We start from the raw sequence: 22,803 nt of genomic DNA, 5'->3' as shown, positions 1-22,803 counted from the left end.
AAATCGACCGCGATAACGATCCTATTCGCCGGTCGGTCGACCGGACGACCGCGCCGGCGGCACGCCGGTCACTTCCTCGGATACGTTCCTAGGCAGCCCTTAATAAATTATGCGCGTACTGAAACTGGATAGAATCGGGACAACTATATCGGGCTATAGCCGGCGCGGTATGGCGCGGCGCGCGTGTTACGACGCGTGATCGATTAAAAGTAGAGAAAGCCGGGCGCGGACTGCGCGCTGCGCCTCGCCTACTTCGTTACCGAATCGAAGGGACTGGTCCACCTGGGTCTCTCCTAATCCCGTGAAAAATGGCAGAAGATCTCTAGCCGGCTATCGGGGCCCCCGAGATAGTCGGTAACTCGTCCGGAGGAGAGAGACGTCTCTGAAAGCACGCCCGCCCGGCTTTCGCAGGGACTAGAGACGCTCGCTCCGGCCCGGTACGGCGGAATAATGCATGTCTTTATCTATCGCGCTATAGCCTTACGCAAGCCCCAGTGGCACCCGACCCGAGGCCGATTTATTCGAGGCTTTTCGTTATTCGCCGCGATTAGCCTTATCAGATCCGCGCCCGCCGCCGACAGTGTCCGATCGTATTTCTCGGTCTTTAGCCATCGCGTCGCCATTTTCTTACGTGCAAAGTGTATTCTATTACCGTCGCCATCGATAAGCCACCCCGCTGTCGTCGTCGTCGTCGTCGTCGTCGTCGTCGTCGTCGTCGTCGTCGTCGTCGTCGTCGTCACCGTCGCCGTCGCCGTTGCCGTCGCCGTCGCCGTCGCGGCTGGCACGCTTATGATTCACGCGCGGAAATTTAATTGAGCCTAACCCGGCCCCGCGCAGCTGCGGGAAGCGCCGAGTTATTATCAATAATGTACGGCTCGATCGGTTCTCATTTATTTAAAGCCAATTAGGTTCCGAGTCAATTATAGGTGTTTGTTCGGAATTAGAGGGGACGGGCGAAAACTTCAGCCATATCGAGCAGCGCGGAGCATTACGGGAGAGCACGGAGTCGTCGCGTCGCGTCGCGGTTAATTCACTTGTCGTTCGCAGGACTATAATAATAACGTGGATGGAGCCCGCGGTGACTTTTAGCGCAATTACGAGATAGAGCAAGCAGCAGGCCGCGCGCGCCACGGAGACCCGCATTGCCTTTTACTATCGATTCCACCGACGTTTCCGCGGAGCGTGTCCGACTCGTCTCTTCTGACCTTTCGGAAGTTACGTGCTAACAATACCTCCGGAGTTGGCGGTCGAATTCCGAAGGAGTCTCTCGCGAAGGACTCTCTCGCCTTCTGGAAGATCTCGCGAAAACGAACACGAGCGTCGTTTCCCAAATTTCATTGGTTCATTATCGGTTCTATTAGGTGCACTTTATTCAACTCTGCACCCGTAAATAGGATTTCTGGATTCAATGCTATTACACGAGAAGAAAATTTATTCGAACACTCGCATTGAAATATTTACTTACGGCACATAAATATATTTTGTCAGTAAAAAAAAAATGATAGTCAAATTGCATTGGTGTTTCTTGCGCTAAACAAATATTTATTAGAATTTAGAAATTTTTTTCTCTATTCTTTTATGTATCGTAACATAAGATTGATATAAAGAAAATCATAATTATCTTTGGCAAGGGAATATTATTTCTTAAATGAAAAACTTTTAAATTTAAAATAAAATGATCTTATTAATTTTCTCTATCTTATTAATTTTCTCAGACAGATTTAAATTAGACAATGGAAATTTGTGGTGCTTATAATATTCTTGATTTAGATTGAACTGAGAAAAATTTGAAGAATGTTCTTTCTGATAAAATATCACGAAGTCCCGCAGGAGAGCTGCTCTCTTCGTAAAATGTCTTGTCTCAGCCAAATGATCCATTAGATCCATAAGGATTTGCGACGTAATATGTACGCGTAAGCAAAGACTATTGAGTTTCCGGATGCATTGATCTCACGATCTCTTATCGGCGATATCTCAAACTGCGTAGCGATTAATCGTCGTGCGTTACAACATCGAGCAAATTTTTGTTCTAGAGAATATATAAGCTGAAATTTATATGTGTCACTTCTGTTTCAAAATAATAAGTCAATCTTATTTAATTCGGTGTGTGAGAGGAGAATAGGAATTATAGACCTTATCTTAATACCGCTTTATTTTCATATTGCACAAAGTTGCAATAAGATTAAGTACATACGTCAAGAATATTTTAGCCTTGTTATTAGAAATCCTTTCCGAGAGGGTGGCAATTCAGAAAGAAGACAAGAGAAAGAGATAAACGTGTATGCGCACGTAGATAACAATCGGTAAACTTTTCAATTATCGAGTAAACAAGTGTGTCAGATGGGAATTCTTCCAAGAAAAGATTAAGATCTTTGAATCGGATCAGTGTCAACTCTCGCAGTCTCGGATGTATCATACTTTTTAGCAAGAAATCATAAAAGTTTTCTCTTAATCATTATCTGATCCTTAATCGAGCATTGTGAGCTTCGAACGGAGATTTCCGATCCTCTTTCTTCGCGTCTTCCTTTATACTTTCTCTTTTTTTGCGTTGCGTTTTTCTGACTGCAAGCCAAGGAGCAGACGGATTTTCAAGATAATATTGTTTTGAGAGAAGTGTTGGTTATCATAATATTACAAAGGAGAAAGCTGTCTGTTATATCGGATTACCGTAGCATTCTAAGAGGAAGCTTAATGAAGAAGCAGCATTTTTTGTACTTTATCGGTAAATTACTGGAGATGAATTAGTTTTGTAATCACGTTTCTCATTCATCTGGCACGTGCAAACGGAAGACACGTGCAAACAATGCAGGACAGAGTACGTCGTCTTTTTTTGTATGCGCTGTTAACGAATTATCGCGGCGTGTTTGCATCTTTAACGACATCGGTTTTCGCCTTTGTTCATTACTTATCTTGTTTCTGACGTATCAAAATTCGCGACGAGGAAATATTTAATCATTGTCTTTAAAATCGTCCTTGTTATCTGCAAATGTAATTTTTCATTGATCCTTCGATCCTTGACAGGATGCTGCACTTGGCAATTGGAAAACGCGATTGTTCCGTGACATCACGTGTACGAGATAATTAAAGAAACCGTTTCGATTGGCGACTAGCGGATATTAATGAATCCACTCAACTGGAAACTTATTATCCGCCTGGTTAATTACTCTTATCATCGATTCCTTTTTAATGTTCCCGGTGTATTTATGCACTTTCGAATCTCACCGGAGCACGATCAGCCGGTTGATCCATTTAATTTTCTCTAAGCCGATATAGTGTGGAGAGAAGCAAACTTTTTTGTCATTTGTCAAGTGTCGTTTCTTTTTAGTTAGAGAAATCGCTCTAGATGTTTTTTCGTCACGAAAGTAAGTTTATGTTTTTAAATTATCTGGACGATCTCAAACCCACTTTACGCGATTTATAATTAGCGACAGAATTCAACGCAAAACTGTAATTTTGTAATTATAGTGCGTAATTATTAGTCAATTTGAAACATTTCAGTCAGTTCAACAATTTTGTTTTTTCCTCAGTGTATACGAAATCGGAAATCCGGGAGCCTTTAAATTTTACGTCTTGATATCGAATCGATACGACGTCAGAACTGCATGCCTAGTCGGAAATGAGTATAGAATCGTTAGAGCGTCCGAAATAGCTGTGGGAAGTAGAAATTAGAACGTCCAAGCGCACGAATACGTGCAGTAATCGATTTACACCGATAGAGAATAGCGGAGAATCGAAAGACTCCGATCGAATTAGAGAATTCTTGTTTTCTTCTGTTAATTTGAACCGAAGATGACGTCAGTCACGTTTTTCGAGAGGCGTATAATTACGACGAGCGCATCCGTCAACGACGGCGGCGGCGGCGGCGGGCGCGAGCTTGCCAGGAGCGAACGTAATTAACGTCGAAGCAGTTGTCGACGGAGGAGGTTAAAGTGGCCGCGGGTCTAATAAGCGACGACAAATGGACAAAATTACGGACGGCATATCCGAGCAATTGCGACGAATTACGTGCGCGCGAATGTTCGAAGTCCGAGGGCTCCCACGCGCGACAACGAGCCGCTTTCGCTTGGGCGTCGAGACGAGGCGGGAAACGTCGAGATCTGGGGCGCTGTTGCTTGGTATAGCGCCCCGTTTTCCCGGAAAAACTCTCGTCCCTCTCGTTTAATGGAATTTGAAAGGTTAAAAAAATCAATTTTTTTTTAAATATATCTTCTAGTATTTGAAATTTTTTAAATACACTCAAGTGCTCGTGGGTATTTGATAATTTAACGAACTAATAAATCGCATGCTATGTACAAAAAAAGTGTACTTCAAGCTTTAAAATCGTTTTTCTCGCAACCGTGTTTTACGATCTGGTGGGATGAATTTCTTGGAAAATATAGTATTAGGAATATTGAGAATTTCATTAAAAAAAAAGAAAAAAAGAGAAGAAAAAAATTCTTAAAGAAATACATAAATGCTTCAATCTAAGAATATTTTATGCTTAGAATAGCGCCAAGAATAAATAATCTACGATTAAGAATGAATTATTCTTAAAACAAAGAGAAAAAATATTCATAATTAAAAATAAATTTTACTTTATTTAAAGAATAGAATTGCGCCCGTTTAACATTAAATATGTTTGTATTAGAATTATTTTTTCTTCAATGCAGGCAGGTCTACCGCGGCGGATTCATTGCACATTCCACTCGTGTTGTTTGTGGGTATAGCAGATCCGTCGCGGCAGATCCGCCTGTGTGAACAGGCAACCGGCGTTTCTCTATCACTGTGACAAAGTCGGCCGTCTGTTAATATAGACATAGATTAGGTAGGACGAGCTGAACATTTTACTTGTCGTTGAAAGTTTGAATCACGTTTTAGTGGCATGCTCTGTGAATTATATATTTTACTTACGAAACTATCCTCACTTCTTTCATAATCATTGATAGTCTGTTCGAAAATGGGTTTGGTTCAAAATCCATATCAAAATAATGCAGTTGGCAGAAGTAAAAATTAATGGTGATGCGTTTCGTTAATTTTTAACTTTAACTATTTTTTTTTTAAACACATGAACTTTACATTATTAATTTTTTACCCAAGTTAAACATTTATTTGTATAATAAAAGGTGATAAAAGAAAAAATTTTAAAAGAAGGAGAAACAAAGGAAAGAAAGAAAGAGTTTAAAATAAGGAAAAAGAAAATAAGAAAGCGAATTCACGTGAAAATATATTAAGAATTTATTTTTTGTGTTCTTTTTACAAGTATAGTATACGTTCCTCTTTGGATGGAATTAGAATTATGTAATTGTTATGTAATTATTATTTTTGTCTATAAAAAAATAAGGATTAAAATTGCAGGAAAAATAAAAAATTCTTACTAGGGCTGCCAAACTTCATAGCCACACTTCTCTTGAAGCTTTGGTTTTTTGTTTTAGATGTCAAGAAGAGCTATTAGTTTTCTTATTGCCTTTTTAATGATCAGTGTAATATACGCGAAAGTAGCTTTTTTAAATTTAAAAAAATACTAAAATATTGTTAAGTTAGTACACTAAAAAAAAAAAGTTAACTTCATTAAATTTTTCAACTTGAATGACTTTCTTCAATTCAAGTATTCATATATTTAAGTTAAATATGTATATACATGCTTAAATTAAAGTTTAAATATTTTATGTTTTAAAATAAAGGTTGTATAGAACAATTTTCAAAACATTAAAATAATTAAGAAAAATTTACAATCATTACAGATTTTATATTACATTTGAAAATAGCAGAGAAAATTTGTCGGCGATTTTTTATCTGGATAAAAAGTTATTTCAATAAGAAGTAGACATGTGCTCTGATAAAAATATAATTAATAGTGAAATAATGAAAAAGATCAGATTTTTTTATTTAAGTACTTTAAATGTTCAAGATGATTTATGTAAAGTTTCATTACGATGCCGAGATTAGTTCTGTAAATTACTTACGAAATTTATTTACGAAATAACTAAACAGACAATCATAATAAAACTTTGTATAAATCATCTTGAATATTTAAAGTGCTTATAATTTTTTTCACAGAACTTTTATATATATATAGTTTATTTGAAGTCTTCTCTAATATCTCTAATATCACATTTCCTAATTTTATTTACTTTGCAGGGACTGTATGTCCAACACATCTTTAAAAACCTAAATACTTGAATTGAAAAAATTGAAACAAGTTGAAAAATTTGGTCAATTTAACAATTGTTTTCTCAGTGCAGTAAAAGAATATGCAAAGTTTAATATTATTGATTTTTTAGGTCTTCCTAAAAAAGGAATTAAAAAAAAAGCAGCCTTTTAAACGGGAATACCATCTTAACACACGTGGATTCCTCTCTCTTTTTTTTTTCTTTCTTGGAAGAGGGTCTTCGCGAACCGTGGCGATTTTAAAAATGGTTTCGCGTCGCGCCCCGCCTCGCCGCTCTCGATCGCGCGCCCGCTTTCCTTCCTGTCGCGTGCGGCATACAACGGCCCCCGTGCATAGGCTTATCGTCGAAAGACGCTATTCGCAGTACGATAAATCACGGTGAATTTCCGCGTAGCGACGTTTTCGAGTTAACCTTGTTATCCTGTCCTGGGGAGCTAATTGACCTCGTTTCGATTTCATGTCGAGCGAGTGCACGCGCTCCCCGACACCTCCGTCGTCGTCGATCACGGTCACGCGCGGCGCGCGGTCCCCCGCGTGCATGCATGCATGCATGCATGTGCAGCATTGCGCGACAATCGGTCGCGCGTTTCGCGGTGAAACGCGATCGCGACGGGGTCACCCGCGTATGCGTCACGTCAAGAACTACGGGAAACGAAAGCTGTTCCGTAAAAGAAAGAAGTCTCGCCGGTATAGACGGCGGGGTCGAGTGCCCGTTCCGGGCATTCAAAGGTTGCTCGCTTCCTTACGAGGAGATACGGCGAGAAAACGGGGAATCGCCGTGGGGCCTCGGAAGAGCACCCGGTAGCGAGAATTAGAGCGGCATAGAGCAGCTTCGCTCCTATCGATCGCGCCCGGCTGGAAGGTTGTCTCTCGTTTGATTCAGCAGCGATCTCTCCCGAGCCAGCACCGGATTATGTGCAACTTATGGTGTCTCGCTCTCCGATTTCGTAAAGAAAACTGCTGACAAATTGGCACGAATTTTAAAAATGGATGGATCATATCTCAAAAAAAAAAAAAACATCAAAAATATAAAAATTTCATAGAATATTCTAGTATTACGTTTGAGTATCCGTGTAAAACTTGAGCGTAAGTCACTTATTCGTTTGGTTATTCAATTTTTTGTTTGTTCTTGATTCTTATGTAAAATCGCGTTTTGCAATACTTATTCGTAAGTTTAATGAAAAGTAGCACTATCAATTGAATCAAAATTTTTACGTATACTAATAAAACTCTAATGGATATTCGTGCAAAAGTTCATTTAGATTCACTTTTTAAAAGTTTATTTATTTAAAACTGCAGCGAAATAATTTTCGCTGCAAAAATCATTATAAATCAAATTTTCCATTGTTTTCTTCTTTGCAGCTAATTTCAGGGCATGCGCGACCAAAATTTTTTGTCGTTGATTAGGAACAAAGAAAAAAGAGAAAAATTTAGAGAAGCCTTCAGTTTTTAAATTTCGATATAACTTTCACCTCGTATAGCTAAAACATCCTTAATCAACGGGCTTTCATTCACGGTATTCGAATTTTATATGAGTAGCGAAATGTGAATCTCTCAAACTATCACGAAGCGCGCACGAGAAAGGACACGTACGACACGCGCAAATTCCGACGGATATTACAGCCCATTTGCATGAATGTAAATTAAGTTTAAATTGTTTCATTTACGATCTGTCTTCTTCTAATTCTTGGGAGTAGAGAAAAAGATGGGGAAACAGGTTAAACCGAGTTTAAAGTTAATCTACGCTGATGCGCATTGATGGGTCTGCGAGCGCGGTCTCGTCGGCAAATTGGAACCGCGCGAGATCGATTTGTTATTACGACAGTAATATCTCGCAGCCCACGGCGTTAATCCCCGTGTTAAACGGTCGACAAACGTAAGCCAGCTATCACCGATTATCTCAAGCGAGCGACGGTACGCGAAGGATCGACAATTGCGCTCGCGCGCGCTCCGATAGCGCGGGGATTTTATTGCCTGTCGCGCAAGCGATTTGCAACGACCAACTTCGACCCACGCTCGACGTCGCATACCGCGACAACGAGTCACGATCACGCGAAGTGAATTCGATCGGACGCTCAAGATCGCAGGATCCAGATTAGATCCGTCCGTTATATCGCGTCGACTCCGCGCGTTTACTCCGCAAACGTAATCGACGATGGCGAAAGTGATTTTAGTCGAAGCCTCGATAGCCGAAACGAGCTCGCGCCAACAGGCTTGCTAGGGTTTTTTTTTTTTTTTCTTTTTCACCCGGTTCTCGGAGAAGGAGCCCCTGCAAAAGAGACACGGATTGTTCTCTATTTTCTGTCGATTCAAAGAGTATTGTACTGCACGCTCGTAACACCTGGCCTATAACGAGCCAACGTTTTTGCCGAGATTTATGCGGACACAAAGGCCACCTCCCATCTTTTTCGAAAACTCGGTTGCGAAGCAGCTGAGAGATTTGTGCCCCCAAGGGCCTGATCAGCGTTCGTGACATCACGGTACGTTGTTTTTTTTCTTTTGTTGCACAGAGCCAGAACATAAGTGGAGCGTTGCGTCATCCGTGCGAAAGGTGATGAGCAACAAATATATCGCGTATTCCTCTGCGTAATGAGATAACGTAACGCGAGCACTCATCAGAGACCATATAGACAGTCATACGCGGGCTATCGCGGTTTCTGATTTCTACTGATAACGAAATATTTCCGCGAATGGAGATTCCGATCCTTTTAACGTAAATGTAACTGAACATCCAGATCGGATGGAGTTGAATTTTTATAAAACTTTACGAGATAAAATAATTTAATCATGTAATTAACTTGAAATATGAAATATGAAATATTATTAACATGCGAAAAATACGAGCAAATTTTGATTATTCTAAAAATAATAGAAATTTGTAAGACATCTGAATGAATCAATATCTAATTTAAAACGCTTGTCTTTAACATCCTAAATCTGCTCGTCCTAAAAACGTGTTTTTAATTTTTTTTTATTGCTTATAAAATAAATACAAAAAAGTATTATCTTGACAAATACATAAGATTTCTTAAAAAAAATTTTAACATCATCAAATTATTCTCGTAAACTCTATTATAGCTGTCTAACAAATTTATTTTTAGACGTTAGTTTTTATATAATATTTAAAATAATTTACTTTATTAAATAAGAAACAAGAAGTGCCATTTTTTAGTCGAAGCGGATCTTCGTGCTTAATAATATATTTTCGTATCATTTATCGAATATATTTTTCGCAGTAAGTTTGCCATTTTTTAGTCGAAGCGGATCCTCGTGCTTAATAATTTTCATATAATTTATTGAACATATTTTTTGTAGTAAGTTTTCCAGATTTGTAAGATGCTTGTGTAGCATCATTATTAAATCTGACAGTCAAATTAATTTGAGGTATTATTTCTAGCTTCAGTTTACGTTTTAAGTTCAATTATAATCGCAGCTTATAGAACTGAAAAATGTTTAATAATTGATATGAAAATATTATTAAGCACGAAAATCCGCTTTGATTAAAAAATGCCATCTTATTTCATCTTATTTCTCGTGTTATTCATGTATTGGTTTAATATTCTATTCATTATTTGTTACTTTTACAAATATCTTAAAGTATTTAAAGATTATAATTAAATTTTTATCTTATAAAAACATATTTAAGATTATATAATAATAATAATAATTTCCATGTGTCAAGCAGAAAAAAATATCAAAGTAACAATTTATTGTTTTATATATAAGCAAGAATATAATTTTGAAAGAATTCATAATTTTAAACAGACATAATTTGCTAACATGAAAAAATTTTGTTATCTGCTGAAGACCACACAGCACAAAGTTCCAATTAAGTTCCCAGAGAATTCAGATTGCCGAGCTCCTAGGGAGTTTCCAAAATTCGAAGAAATAAACTCCTAGGGAATTCAGATTTCTGAACTCACAGGGAGCTTCCAAAATTCGAAATAAGCTCTCTGGGAGTTCAGACTGCTAAGCTCCCTTAAATGAAGGTCTTAGGGAGCTTAAATGAAGCTTACAGGGAGCTCTCAAAAGCAGACGTAGAAGTTCACGGGAAACTTTGTGCGAGTTCTTTTGAAGCTTGAAATGAAGCTTAAAAAAATTTGATGAGCTCCCTAAGAGCTCTCCAGGAGTTCCCCGTGCTATGTGGGAGATTATCAAATTCTTTCAAGATTTTATATTCTTGCTTATATTTATACGTATATGAAACAATAAATTATTGATTCGATACTGAAATTCTTTTCTGTGCTGATATAGAGAATATCCCAACAGCACGTGATATCGAACGAATATCGTAATATCGTACAAATATATGCACGATATCTAGAATATTCTAGAATATTCGCACGATATCTCGTGCTGTTAGGGATATGTTCAATCACATTTATCTTAGTACTCGGAAGGAGTTAGGAGTTGGAGTATTGAACGAGGAAGAGATTCGTAGACGAGGGGACACGGAATAGCGCTGGTATCCGCGAGCGGGTACCAGCGAATTGAAATTACCGTACCGGCGTCCGTGTATGTACATCCGATAACGCCGCTAGAACTACCGGTCGCGTCTCGAGGAAAGAGTGGCGAGTCTCGCGAGTGCATTTAATCTGAACGCGTCAGTCGCTCGCGCGCGCGGAGGATAGGATAGGGTCACTCCCGGCGGCGGTGCGAGCGAGAGGGCGAGCCTCGCCGACGAGGACGACGCCACCGCCAGCCACCGCCGTCCGGCCGCGGTTGGACTTAAAACCGTGCACGCCGCGCGCGGCGTCTCAGTCGCAGCACCGCGCGCGCGCCGTGAACGCGACTTTACGCGCGCGCTAACGTGATCCGTGTTGTGTGCAGAGAAACGCTTCGCTCTCGCGCGCGCAACGCCGTGCGCGTCGAGCCAGCCGAGGGGGAGCGTGCGATAACCCGCGCTCTCGCACGAACGCAGAGGCGCGCAGACCCCGCCGTGTCACGATCGTCACGGGGAGCCGTTGGGGTTGAGGTTGAGGTTGAGGTTAGGAACGTCGTCCGTGTGTGCGGTTTGCGGAGGAGCGCGTTGCCGTGATACGTGCGCGCGCGCACGCACGCACACACGCGTACGCAGGAACGCACGCACGCACGCACGCACGCGGCCACGTCGGACTGGAGCAAGCTGCGCTCGCGGTCGCGACTGTCAGTTTTACATTCAACTAGTGGAGGAACCCCAGAGCGAATCTAAATGGCGTAACGGCGGCGCTCGTGGACGTGGACAACGCGCGACAAAAGAGAAAGAGAGAGAGAGAGAGAGAGAGAGAGAGAGGTAGAGCGGGACCGGAAGAAAGGAGCGAAGTTGGTCGCGCAAGTGACGTAAGGTGAGTAACGGACCTTCTCGCGAATGCGTAACTTTTACGGAAGGGGGCGACGAAGGGAGGTGCCTTTGCACGCTTCAATTTTTAACACTCCTCTTTGAATTTTGTTCTCATTTTGCAATGTACACACACTCGACTGTTGACGCGAGGACATGGTATTTGCGCAAGTTCTGCGATTATGTCACTCTGTGTGTATACAACTTGATGCCTTATCACAACAGTGTTTACGCATTCTCGACATACTCGTGCGTACCGAGAGAGAGAGAGAGAGAGAGAAAAAGAGGAAAACGTGTCGTTTCAACCTGTTTTAACATTCCACGCGTTTGTCCTTTTCTATTCTCTGAATCTAGTAGAGTGAACAATTTTAATTTCATTTAAAATCACTCAGAAAAATTGCACGAGCTTAATTTTCACTCTTTAATTCGAGGTACAAATCGCTCGAAAAATTGCAGAAGCTCAACGTTTACTCACTCTTGGAGTGACTTTGCACTCTACGAGATTTATGCCTAATCTCTTTACCTCTAGATAACTTTATTCATATCTTTCAGAGAATATGGTAACTTCTAGTAAAATTGTAGTACATTTTGTGCCGAAAGTTAATAATATAAAGAACGTTCGTTAAATAAATAACTAGAGGTTTTAGTGAAGAAAATGAATTTTTAATTAACTTAATTACAAATTCCTTTTCTTCATTGAAATCTTAATCTTAATGAAGACAAAGATCTTTATTTTAGTATCTTATTAATTGGTCTTTCTCTCTTAATATCTTTATTTACACTGTTAAAAATGACGTGTAATTCAATATATTTTCAAGTTACACATTAAAAAATGTATTTGTAACTGAAAAACATGTGCATGAAATTTAGCACTTTCGACAACATTAAGTGTCCATTAAAGGTTTTTAATATACCTGCTTGAAATTTACTTCTGTTGTATTAAATTCTGCTGTCAATTTTTAACAATGTAAAAGACAACAATTCATTGTTTTATATATAAGCAAGAATATAAAAGGTTCTTGAATGAATTTGATAATCTTTAAACAGACATAATTTGCTAATATGAAGAAATTTTGTTTCTTTATGCCAGCAAGTTATGCCTGTTTGAGATTGTCGAATTCTTTCAAGAAAATTTTATATTCTAACATATGAAAGACAATGAATTGTTAATTTGATGTCTACTATTTGATTTCTGTGTATCGGGAGGTGCGAAGAAATCGAGCATTAGAGAATAAAGCGGTCCCAGACGCTCGATTATTACATAATATTTGAGTATTGCGCAATGTTATTGATCGTCTGGGGACTACGTCGAGTTTCTCTGAATTGTCCGTTATACAATACTGCCGGGCGTCCGGGGATCGCTCGAGATCGTAGAGATCGCGCGTAAACAACGCGAAATAAGAATATCCATAAAAATTCAATGAAGGTCGATACTGCACGCACGGATGCACGTTGTCTGCGTGGTGAAACACGGTGGAAAAGGAAGAGATAGAGAATAGATAGGGCGAGAGAGAGAGGGAGAAGGAGAGACGCGACTGTCTTACTACCTGTTAAGCCAGGGCCCGTTCCCACGGTATCCTCGGTTCACGCGTATGTGCGCGCGCGCGAGCGTGTAGGTGCACGCGCGAGAGGAAAAAAAAAGAACAAAGTTAGAGAGGCGCATCGCCGAATATTGTCCGTGAGGCGCTCGCTCGCGCAACCCGCTCGTTCGAGACACTACTACTAAATATACCGGTTTTTTTCAACGGACGTGCGTTAGAGGGAGAATGAGAGAGAGAGAGAGAGAGAGAGAGAGAGAGAGAGACACGGTTCTCGTTTTCTTTTCGCTCACGAGATCTCGGCGTCGTTTCCTCCTCGCCTATTTGCTAGCGTTGCAAGCGCGTCACCTTGCCGCCGCGTCAGCGCGACGATCTCCATTTCGAGTAATGGATTTCTTAAGTGACTCGTCCCTCCGGGACACTCTGTACATTCTCGTACTCTCCGAAGCAGAATTTCCCGTACTGATAAATCCATTAGCGGCCGTTCGACGTAATCGGTTTTCTAGGGGGAATAAATCTTATCTCGCGCGCACCAGAGAGAGAGAGAGAGAGAGAGAGAGACGGCCAATTCCGCGCGGAGCTGTGCATCACACAGGTCCATTACGATACGTCCCATACATATTCATACGTGCGCTATGAGTGCCGGAGGAGTGTCTTCGTCGTTCCTAGCCGCGTGGAAGATTAGCCGCGCGCGTCGCCGCGTCGCAAACGAGGTCGCCGTCCTCGGCTTCGCGACAAATAAACCAGCGAGACCAGCACCCATCTGGTCAGCGCGCGTTCGCGTGCTAAAATTCCCGCACGCGAGATAAATTCTTCCGTCTGTCGGCTGCCCGATGAGGAAGGTTTATCGCGATCGGAATAATTTTTCTCGACTGTTTTGCCTCGCGTTTAACGTTTTAAACGCGAGCTGTTTTCTTTTTTCCCCCCTTCGGTCAAACGGTTCTATAATAATATGCATCTACACGTTTGGAGTTGAGGCGCCTTAAAGAAACGTGCCGAATTAAGTGTACCGTCCAGGCGGGGAGTCCATCCGGGCGGCTATCGGGCTCTTTTCACGGTGATCGGCCGAATCTCGTTGCACGCACGTCCGAAGAAGAAGAAGAAGAAGAGTAGAAGGTAGTGAGTCACGCCGGCTAAAAACCCGTCTAAGGCTCGTTTGTGCGAGCAAAACGACGAGGAAATCCCGGTTCGGCGGAAATGAGAGATAAAAGGCGCCACAGAGTGTGTGTGTGTGTGTGTGAATGTGTGTGCGAGTGTGTGCGCCAGAGCCAGTGGCTCCCCGTGGTTTACGCGTGACGATGGACAGGTTCGTTCGGTATAGGGACGACGTGGTGTATCTCTGCGCGCGCGTGAGTCACCGCTTCTAAAAGTAGTCGTTGATAAACAGCCTCTTTATGGGCAAGAACGATACGAGAGGCGACAGACACCACCCTTTTGGTTGGTCGGGCCTTCCCCGGCTCGGAGCAGCTCGATCGGCACCTCATCCTTCCGATGGGCGTAGTTTTTTTTAAGGGAGAAAGGGCGGAAGGGCTCGCTCGGCCAAGCCAAAGACCCTCGACAACACCAGCTTTCGGACAGGTAGTCTTTAACTCGGCTCGATGCGGAGGATCGGTTCGCTTTGAGCTCACTCCGCGCCGGTCCGGCCGTCCGTCCGCGGCTGCTCCACGTGTTGTAAGACGCAATCGCGTGACCACCTACCCGCCAACGTTGAAATTACCTTCCTGGAAGGAAAGACTGGCGTTCCCACCGACGTGCTCGATTGCCCCTCGCAATCATTTCGGGGCCTTTCCCCTCTCCACCCCCTCTCTCCTGCACGGGACCTCTGCGCCCTTTTTCGCAAACGTACGCCTTCGCCGTTGTTGCGAGTTCTGCAAGCTTCCCCTTACGCTTGAAGGCTCGAGGCCGTGAAACGCTCGAAGATATATACACGATAGCTTTTCTTCTTCGATAGAGGGAAAAGTGATCTTGGCGAACAATGGTGCCCGCGCGCGTTGTTGCTGCCTTCCTTCGACAAGGGATCAAGGTCGCAGTCACTCGGACGCGAGCGCGATTCTTCGAGCTCGCGGAACGATCTTTTCTCGCAGATTTCCGTGAAAGTAAGGAAAATAGGAACAAACGCGCGCTTTATACGCTTTCATGAAAAGCACACGCTCGCTCGTAAAATTGCTCCGTAAAATTTACGGGCGCGCGCCGTCGCGTCCACGATACTTCGTATCCATATCGTTAAAGCTAACGACGGCGCGTTATTTAGGTTTTATGAAGGCGCTTTAACCAGGCGGTCTTCATTCGCGCTAATCTTGGCCGCTCGTTAAGTCCGCCGTCGCCGCCAGTCTGCGCCGGTTTTCTCCATTTTTTCGCGAGGTAGTTCACACGAGATGATCGATTCCGATCCGCTTTGAAGTGAACCACCACGCTCGTCGTGAATTCTACGAATAAGACGGATACGAGGATGAAAACAGGGAGAAAGAGAAAGAGAGAGAAAGAGAGAGATCTCTTTTTATGCCTCGCTCGTGTGATAATGAGACGTACGTCTCGTTATAACGCATCTGTATGATCGATGCTGTCGTTTAGCGCGTCTCGCGACGCGGCAATAAATTTCACAGATCATACGGCCGGCTGCGCGGCGAACGGGCCTTCCTCTTCTCTTCGTCTAACCGTATTTTCAAGCGCGGGAACGTTAGCCGCGCTTTTTGCGATCGGGACGATTGCGCTCGTTAAAGTGCGATCCTTAATTGCCGCACGCGAGTTTATCGACGCGGGTCGAGTGCCGCCGCGACATCGCGATTCCAAGTCGCCGGGGATGGTGCGTGCGTATCCGCGACGAGATCGGCGATAAAACAAGGAATTTCCAGGGATTAAAAGAGCGTTCCGTGTTGCAATGTATCGGATTCGCGACACTTAAGCCTCTGAAAATCAATAGGCTCGAGACTGTGTAAGGATAATAGATATACTCGAGCGTTAAATATTCATCGACTCCTATGTACCTGAAGATACGTGTTGGCTGGCTCAGTGCTGCTGCCTAGGACTTTGCAGTTTTGGGCTTGAAATTGAAATGTGTCGTTCATGCCGCATTACCATTTCATATTAACCCTTCGTGGTCACACCTCTTGAAAGTTCCGTAACGATCATACCGGGGTCAAAATAACCTCAGCGCATTTAGCCAATTGCCGTATTCATAGTTTTCATTCTTTGAAGTAAAAAAATATTACTAAACATACTTTGAACATTGTAGAACATAGAAATACAGCTGTTTTGTAAAGATTTTAATTGTAACATATCTTAAAAAATCGTGAAAGCAAACATTTTTGAAAAATTATTTTTTACTTAAACAATCACAATTTTTTTATCAAAATAAGAAACGCTCGGATTATTGATAAGCACAACTAATTTAAGAAAAAGACTAATTTTACGAAAATTATATGGTAACGAAAAAGAACTTTAATTATAAAAAATAGATTTTTTACATAATTGGAACGTTTACTAACTGGAACTGAACTATAAGCCTTATCATCAGCCATATAAACATTTGGAATGTTACAATTGAAAAATAAATAATATACTGATAATTAGTAGATTATTAGTATATTATTTTTTAATTTTTAATGTTTTTTATAAAGCAATTGAACTTGAATGGAAATTTAGAGTCTTTTTGAAATTGACCGCGTGTGATCACGAAGAATTAAATTTTTGATGCGTCATTCATAATCTCTGAATAATGCGGAAAATTGTTGGTGGATAATACCATTAATATTATATATGTAAGTTTGTTTTGTTATAATTATAATAAATTTATGTATGTACTCTTTAATTATACATTTTAAACATATGAATAGAATTATATTTTTACTTTGTATTATCGTATATATTTATGTACTTTGAATTAAAATTTTCTATTATAAGTCATAATATAATATTAATAATATTAAATTGTTAAATAGAAAATAATACACGTCAAGAACTTTTAGCAATTTCCCACGACTTTCGAAAACGAGCGTCACATGCTGCAAGAAAACGGCTACAAAGTGAGAAGTAGGAACAATAGACATAAACACCGATACATTTTCAATTACAAATTTAAAATTACAAAATCTCGGACGGCGCTGCATTAGATACTTAGCTTGCCGACGCGAGCATGTTTTCTTTTTCTGGCGCGTTTTACCGAGTGAATTTGTATGTCGGTTTCTCTAACCGCGTAATTTAGCGTAAGTAGACGCTAACGACATGGAGACGGCGGCAAATGGTGGAAAGTCTCCCGGCGCTGTTCCTTCTAATAGTCTCTAACTCCCCTTGCGCTTTTAACTCTGAAGAGCAGCATCGCGTCTGTGGGATTAATCGCGAGCACGTTGCAACATTAACGCCTAAACATTATCACACGTGCGTTAACTATGGTTAAGAGTTTCTCACGTGCGCTAGATTCTCAACAAATTAACCGTATATGTAAGCCGGATCCTAATAGACGCGGACATTTAGCGTCTTCTTCTCGAGATCCGACTTTCATCCCCTCGTTAATGGCTAGGATTATTATTCAAGACATTTAGACACGAAACAAAAATTCGATGTCACCCGCGAGAGAGAGTCACCCGTCCTAGACTAAGAGATTTAAAGTTTAGAGAAGAGAGTAAACAGCCGGCGTCGTACGTTCGACATTTCTTCTTTCGCGAGAAGTGTCACTTCTCGAGGCCTGATGACTGTCGAAACGAAAGCTTTCCAAGCTTTCGCGTCCCACGCTTCCATCGTTCATCGTCGACACTCGGCAATGTTAAACGCTCGAGGTAACGTAAAACGCTTGCGATTTGCTCCTTTGGTTCACGTAACGACGGAAGAGAAGTAGAGCGAATTAAGAAGTGGCGTTTGTGCTCGTCTCCTCCTGCTCCTCGCGCGAGAAAGTCAATCGCGTCTCAGACGGAGCGTCTCCGTGGCCATTCTTTAACCGTGTCATCCGGCCGGACGTCGATCGAGAGAGAGAGAGAGAGAGAGAGAGAGAGAGAGAGAGAGAGACGTAATATAAAAGCGAGGCACGTATAGGGTGCTCATAGGTGCTACACGGTTGGAAGTGACCCGCCGGTGTCCATTCCTCGATTCCAGGACACGACTAACTGTAAAAATATCGAGGACATCCTAATCTCTTGTGAAACTACTCGGACGTTACCGCAGGTGTCTCGCAACGCCGCGGGCCGTCTTCTTCGTCGGCATGAATCTTTCATGAGGCCTCTTCTTGTCTTTCTCTCTCTCTCTCTTTCTTTCTCTCTCTTTCTCCTCTCTCGGGGCTCGCTCGCGGGGCCACATAGACGCACCTTCACTTTTGCCGAGAGCGGCGCGGCCAGCCGATGTCTTTCGAAAGGCTCGCTGCGGCAAGGCAAGCCCTTCTTTGATATCGAGAGCCGTTTTGCCTTTGGGATCTGAGCCCCGCGGGGAACGACCCTGCTCGCTCTTCTCGCCGCTGCCGCCGCGCGCGATCGCACGTTAAATATTAGCTTTTCGCGAGAGTCGGAGAGCGAAATATCGTAATAGCGTTAAAATCGCGCGAAAGCGTATACGACGTACACACATACATACATCGGCGGAATTGTCGAGGGAGATCTCCTTGATTCGCGCGAGCGGTCGACCCCGAGCGCGCGCGGTTAATAATTTTCGCCTTTAACTTATATATATATATATATATACTTTTTACTTTCACTTGAATTGTTTCCGCCGATTCTCACCTGATTCTCGTAGAATGGCTCGTAAATAACGCGCGCGCCCGTCCGGTTTTCACCTCGACGATCTTATCGCGGGGCGTCAACGATTAAGTGGCTCGAGAGAGAGAGAGAGAGAGAGAGCGAGAGGAGAAAAATCGCTGCTGGTAGAGAACTATCGCGCGCGACGCGACCTATACGGTGGTGGTCGCCAGCGGAAGATGCCGACTGTCTTATCTATCGCGCCAGACGAAATGAGACGTCTTTGTTGCATTGGAGCTTTTCGAGAGAGTAGAAGGAAACCGGTCGCTCGCTCGCGCCTCGTCTCTATGCGCCCGTCCCGCGTCAGGGCTGCGTCCTCGCTTCTTCTTCGCGGCGCGACGGAACATCCGCCCCCTCTGTGTCTCACGGTGTCTCACCTGTAATGCGGCCTTTACAGCCTCGCGGCTGTTGGCGAACGGTGAACAAGGCCGACCACTCTGCCGCATGTAACTTTTACTTATTTCTGCGCACTTACGTTTCACTCACGGCTGGACCATTAATCACGGTGCGCAGCGCTCTGGGATACCGTTGCAATCGGGGAGTCCCTAACGACTGAGAGAACGGTGAGGAGAGGCGGGAAGCGCACGCCGCGTTAAAGCGACTTGGAACTTTAAAGCTTTTGAACCTGATTACACATCGTAATTTATACAAAACCGTCCGACGCGAGCGTTCGTCCGAAGCTCTCTTTCTTTTTTTTTTCTTTCCTTCCCTTCCGAGAACGGAAAAGCGGACATTGAGGCTCGGCGGCGGCGGCGGCGGCGGCGGCGACGGCTTCTGCTGACTATAAAACGTCATGATTTTTGTCCGCCGGTGAAAGCCGATGAGACAAGTGTGTCGCGGACTTGTTGTCGGAGAAAAAGAAGAGAGAGGACACAAAGGCGGTGGAAATCCGACGCGTAGTTCCGAAGAATGGAAAAAGTGCGTTACGATAAAGGCGCGTTGACAATAAAAAAAAAATATATTGCGGCTACACGACACCGGCTCTCCCGCCGCGATCAAATATACGCGACAAATAACACAGAATTTCGCGAAGCCATAAGCGTTTACGCTGTTAATAGCTAGGTTGCGAGCAAAAACTGGAAACACATTCGTGCGAGTTTTTTTTCTCTCTCTCTCTCTCTCCCCGCGAAAGAGACCCGTGGGATAGTTGGACAAACGCGTTGCTACAGATAGGAGGCCGTGTTTAGTAGAAACCGGTCGGACTAGACTAAATGCGAGGATCGACCGAGCACTTTCCCGTTAACTACCTATCCGTTCCAGTTTTTCGCGCTCATGTGATATCGCGCGTAATGCGTAACACCACACGGCGGCGCGCTTATGCTTTATCGCGCGTTTTAAAGCAAATTACGAATCTCATTTAGACGTGTCGCCGCTGCTGGTCCACTTTCGTGTTTGCGCTAAAGTCGAGCGAAGCTCTCGCCCCGCCGTTAATCTCAGCGTCACGCTTATACAGAACGAGAGGCGGGATGATCTTGAATGGATTTCTCGGAAGCTACCTTCTCTTCTCCGTCTCTCTCTCTCTTTCTCTCTCTCATTTATCGACTCGCTACTCGCGATGGATTCGCGAGAAAGGTGAAAATAGGAGTATCAATGCGATTTCTTTCCAACTTATAAATTATTCTATGCAGTACCCGGCTTTCCCATTACATAAAGCATCGGTTCCTGAATTTTTTAATCGGCACGCGAAATATCATAACAGCGCCGTTACGACAGCCTCCTCCTCTTCCTCCTTTCCTTCTCCCCCTGGCGTGTGTTTTTTCTTTCTCGTTGATTTCGGCGAATTTTCTCGCTTCGTGGATTCTCATTCGTGCTTAAGAATGCATGGGTCATATTTTTAAACATCACCAGAAATATAAGAATTTCATAAAATCGCGTTTTGTAGTACTTATACTGATATTATATTATTTATGTACTAATATAATAATTTATCATATATTAGAGAACTTATTCGACCGATAATGTGAAAACATAATACAAATGAGAAGCATTTTAACGGTCATAACTCATTTTATATCACCTTTCGATTTTTTTTTTAGCATAACTCGTTTTAAAGGGCATGAATCTCTATTACATCATAATGTATTTTGATGATAAGTACAACTTACGTAAATAATAACTTTTTGTCAAATAATGAAAACAGCAACTGGTGAAAAGTTATTTTTATTAAAAATTTTTAAAATATATAAAATTTTAATTATAATTAATTTTGAGTCATAACAAGTATAAATAATATGGAATATTAAATCTAACTACTTAAATTATGTTATGATGGTAAAAGCAATGATTGCAACACGAAAAACAAAGAAAGCACAAAAGTGGGTCTATGAAAAAATTAATAAGAAATTCGAAGATCATAGTACATATTGTCAAATCTCATTACATTTTATGTACAAGGTGTACCTTTCATCAAGTGTTTAATATAAAATTTTGCGTGCATTCGATACACTTCGATGAAAGTTATGCTTCAAAAATCGAAAGATGATATAATTTTTGCCGGTACTGTATTTACTGTGTGATTTTATATATCTTTTCAAGTTCACTAAACTGTACAATACATTTTTCAGTCACAAAACGCAGTTTCAAGTTGAACAAGAATTAGTTATCATGTTATTATTGAAAATCAATTTAATAATAAATGACGCTAACTCGCGTCTGAACGTGAGAACTCTTTTCCTCTAAAATAATTTATATATTTATATGCTAATATTATATTACACTTATTTGCAAATTCGATGAGGAAGTGGCATTACTAATTAAAACGTAAAAATTTTTACATTTACCATAATAAAACTCTAATAAACATTCGTGCAAGATTCATTTAGATCCATTACTCGTTTGAAAGTCATTTATTTAAAACTACAGCCAAATATAGTAATTTTCGCTGCAAAAACCATCATAAATCAAACTTTTCATTGTTTTCTTCTTTGAAGTTAATTTCAAGGCTAAAATTCGGGCATTCGCGATCAAAACTTTTTTGTTGTCAATTAGAAAAAAAAAGAATAGAAGAGTCAGTTTTCAAATTTCGATAACTCGTATAGGCATTGTATAGGCAAAGCATCCTTAAGCGGGAAACGATGCGTGGAACAATAACGAAGGGCTAACGAACGCGCCGCATAAAACGCGCGCGCGGTTTCACGCTTGACCCGCCGCGTGGTTTCACGCGGCGGTTGCTCCCGCGGCGCAGCCACCCGCTTTCACGTTGCGCAAAACATCATTCGGTCTCCGACCGTCATCGAACGGCGTTCGCGATTTTTATTATATAGCTCGCAATCCCTTTTTTTTTCTCCCGTCCCGCTAGCTGCCTAGCGGCAGCTTTCAACGACGTCGCGGCCCGTTACGACAAAACGCACACTCGATCGGCGGCGCCGCTACCGATTTGCGGCGACACTCCGCTTTTCTTCTTTTCTTTCTCGCTCTTCCTCCTTCCCTCTCCTCCCCTCCCTCCTTCCTTCCTCTCTTTTGACGTTGTCTGACCGCGACAATCGTGACGCTGCAAGCCGGAGAGATCTCTGAGAAAATATCTCAGATTTATTTACACGTAACGGCGTAGCGTAGCATAGTCGGAGATTAATCTTAGGATACACTTAACGTTGCGATCGTTGTCGTTGATATAACGAATAACGTTGCACATTGTGCACAGCTGCGAATCTACATTGTGAAAATTTGTTTCTCTTTTTTTTCAGAAGCCACACTAGTATTAGGGCGAGAATCGCGCTAACGACATAGAGGCCATAGAGGAGCTCTGGCCGAGGCGAAAGAGAGGTGTTCGCGGCCGCTAGGAGGAAGTCTCTCGCAAAGCGCGCAGGAGGAAAAAGGAAGCCGCGAGCGCACGATGGGCGAGAGACGCGGTACGAAGGCGCTGGAGCTTTGGTGCCGTCGGATAACTGACGGTTATCCGGGTGTAAACGTGCAAAACATGAGCACCTCCTGGAGAGACGGGCTCGCCTTTTGCGCCATGATTCATCACTTTCGGCCGGACCTCATGTAAGTTTATACCGAGTATGTAATCGCCGTTGTAACGCGGCAAATATCTCGAAAAGATATTATATTACACGGATAACGACGTGAAATTATTTTTTTCCG

At 42.4% G+C, this 22,803-nt stretch overlaps 1 protein-coding gene across 3 annotated transcripts in view; it reads left to right on the top strand.

The window, feature by feature from the left end:
• The window catches only part of LOC105201705 (MICAL-like protein 1), a 77,088-nt gene that overhangs the window by 29,235 nt on the left and 25,050 nt on the right, over positions 1-22,803 (top strand). Inside the window, exons 1-2 of one of the 3 annotated variants that reach the window (XM_039457149.1) lie at positions 10,904-11,472; positions 22,404-22,704. In XM_039457149.1, coding sequence (XP_039313083.1) covers positions 22,553-22,704 — 152 coding nt within the window. In that variant the 5' untranslated portion in view covers positions 10,904-11,472; positions 22,404-22,552. Of the gene's footprint in view, positions 1-10,903; positions 11,473-22,403; positions 22,705-22,803 lie in introns of those variants that run through there. The other 2 variants (XM_039457150.1, XM_039457151.1) reach the window with 2 other exon arrangements.

This window comes from Solenopsis invicta, chromosome 14, assembly GCF_016802725.1.
Source record: "Solenopsis invicta isolate M01_SB chromosome 14, UNIL_Sinv_3.0, whole genome shotgun sequence".
In the NCBI taxonomy this organism is placed as follows: domain Eukaryota; kingdom Metazoa; phylum Arthropoda; class Insecta; order Hymenoptera; family Formicidae; genus Solenopsis; species Solenopsis invicta.
This window is presented reverse-complemented; position numbering and strand designations above follow the sequence as displayed.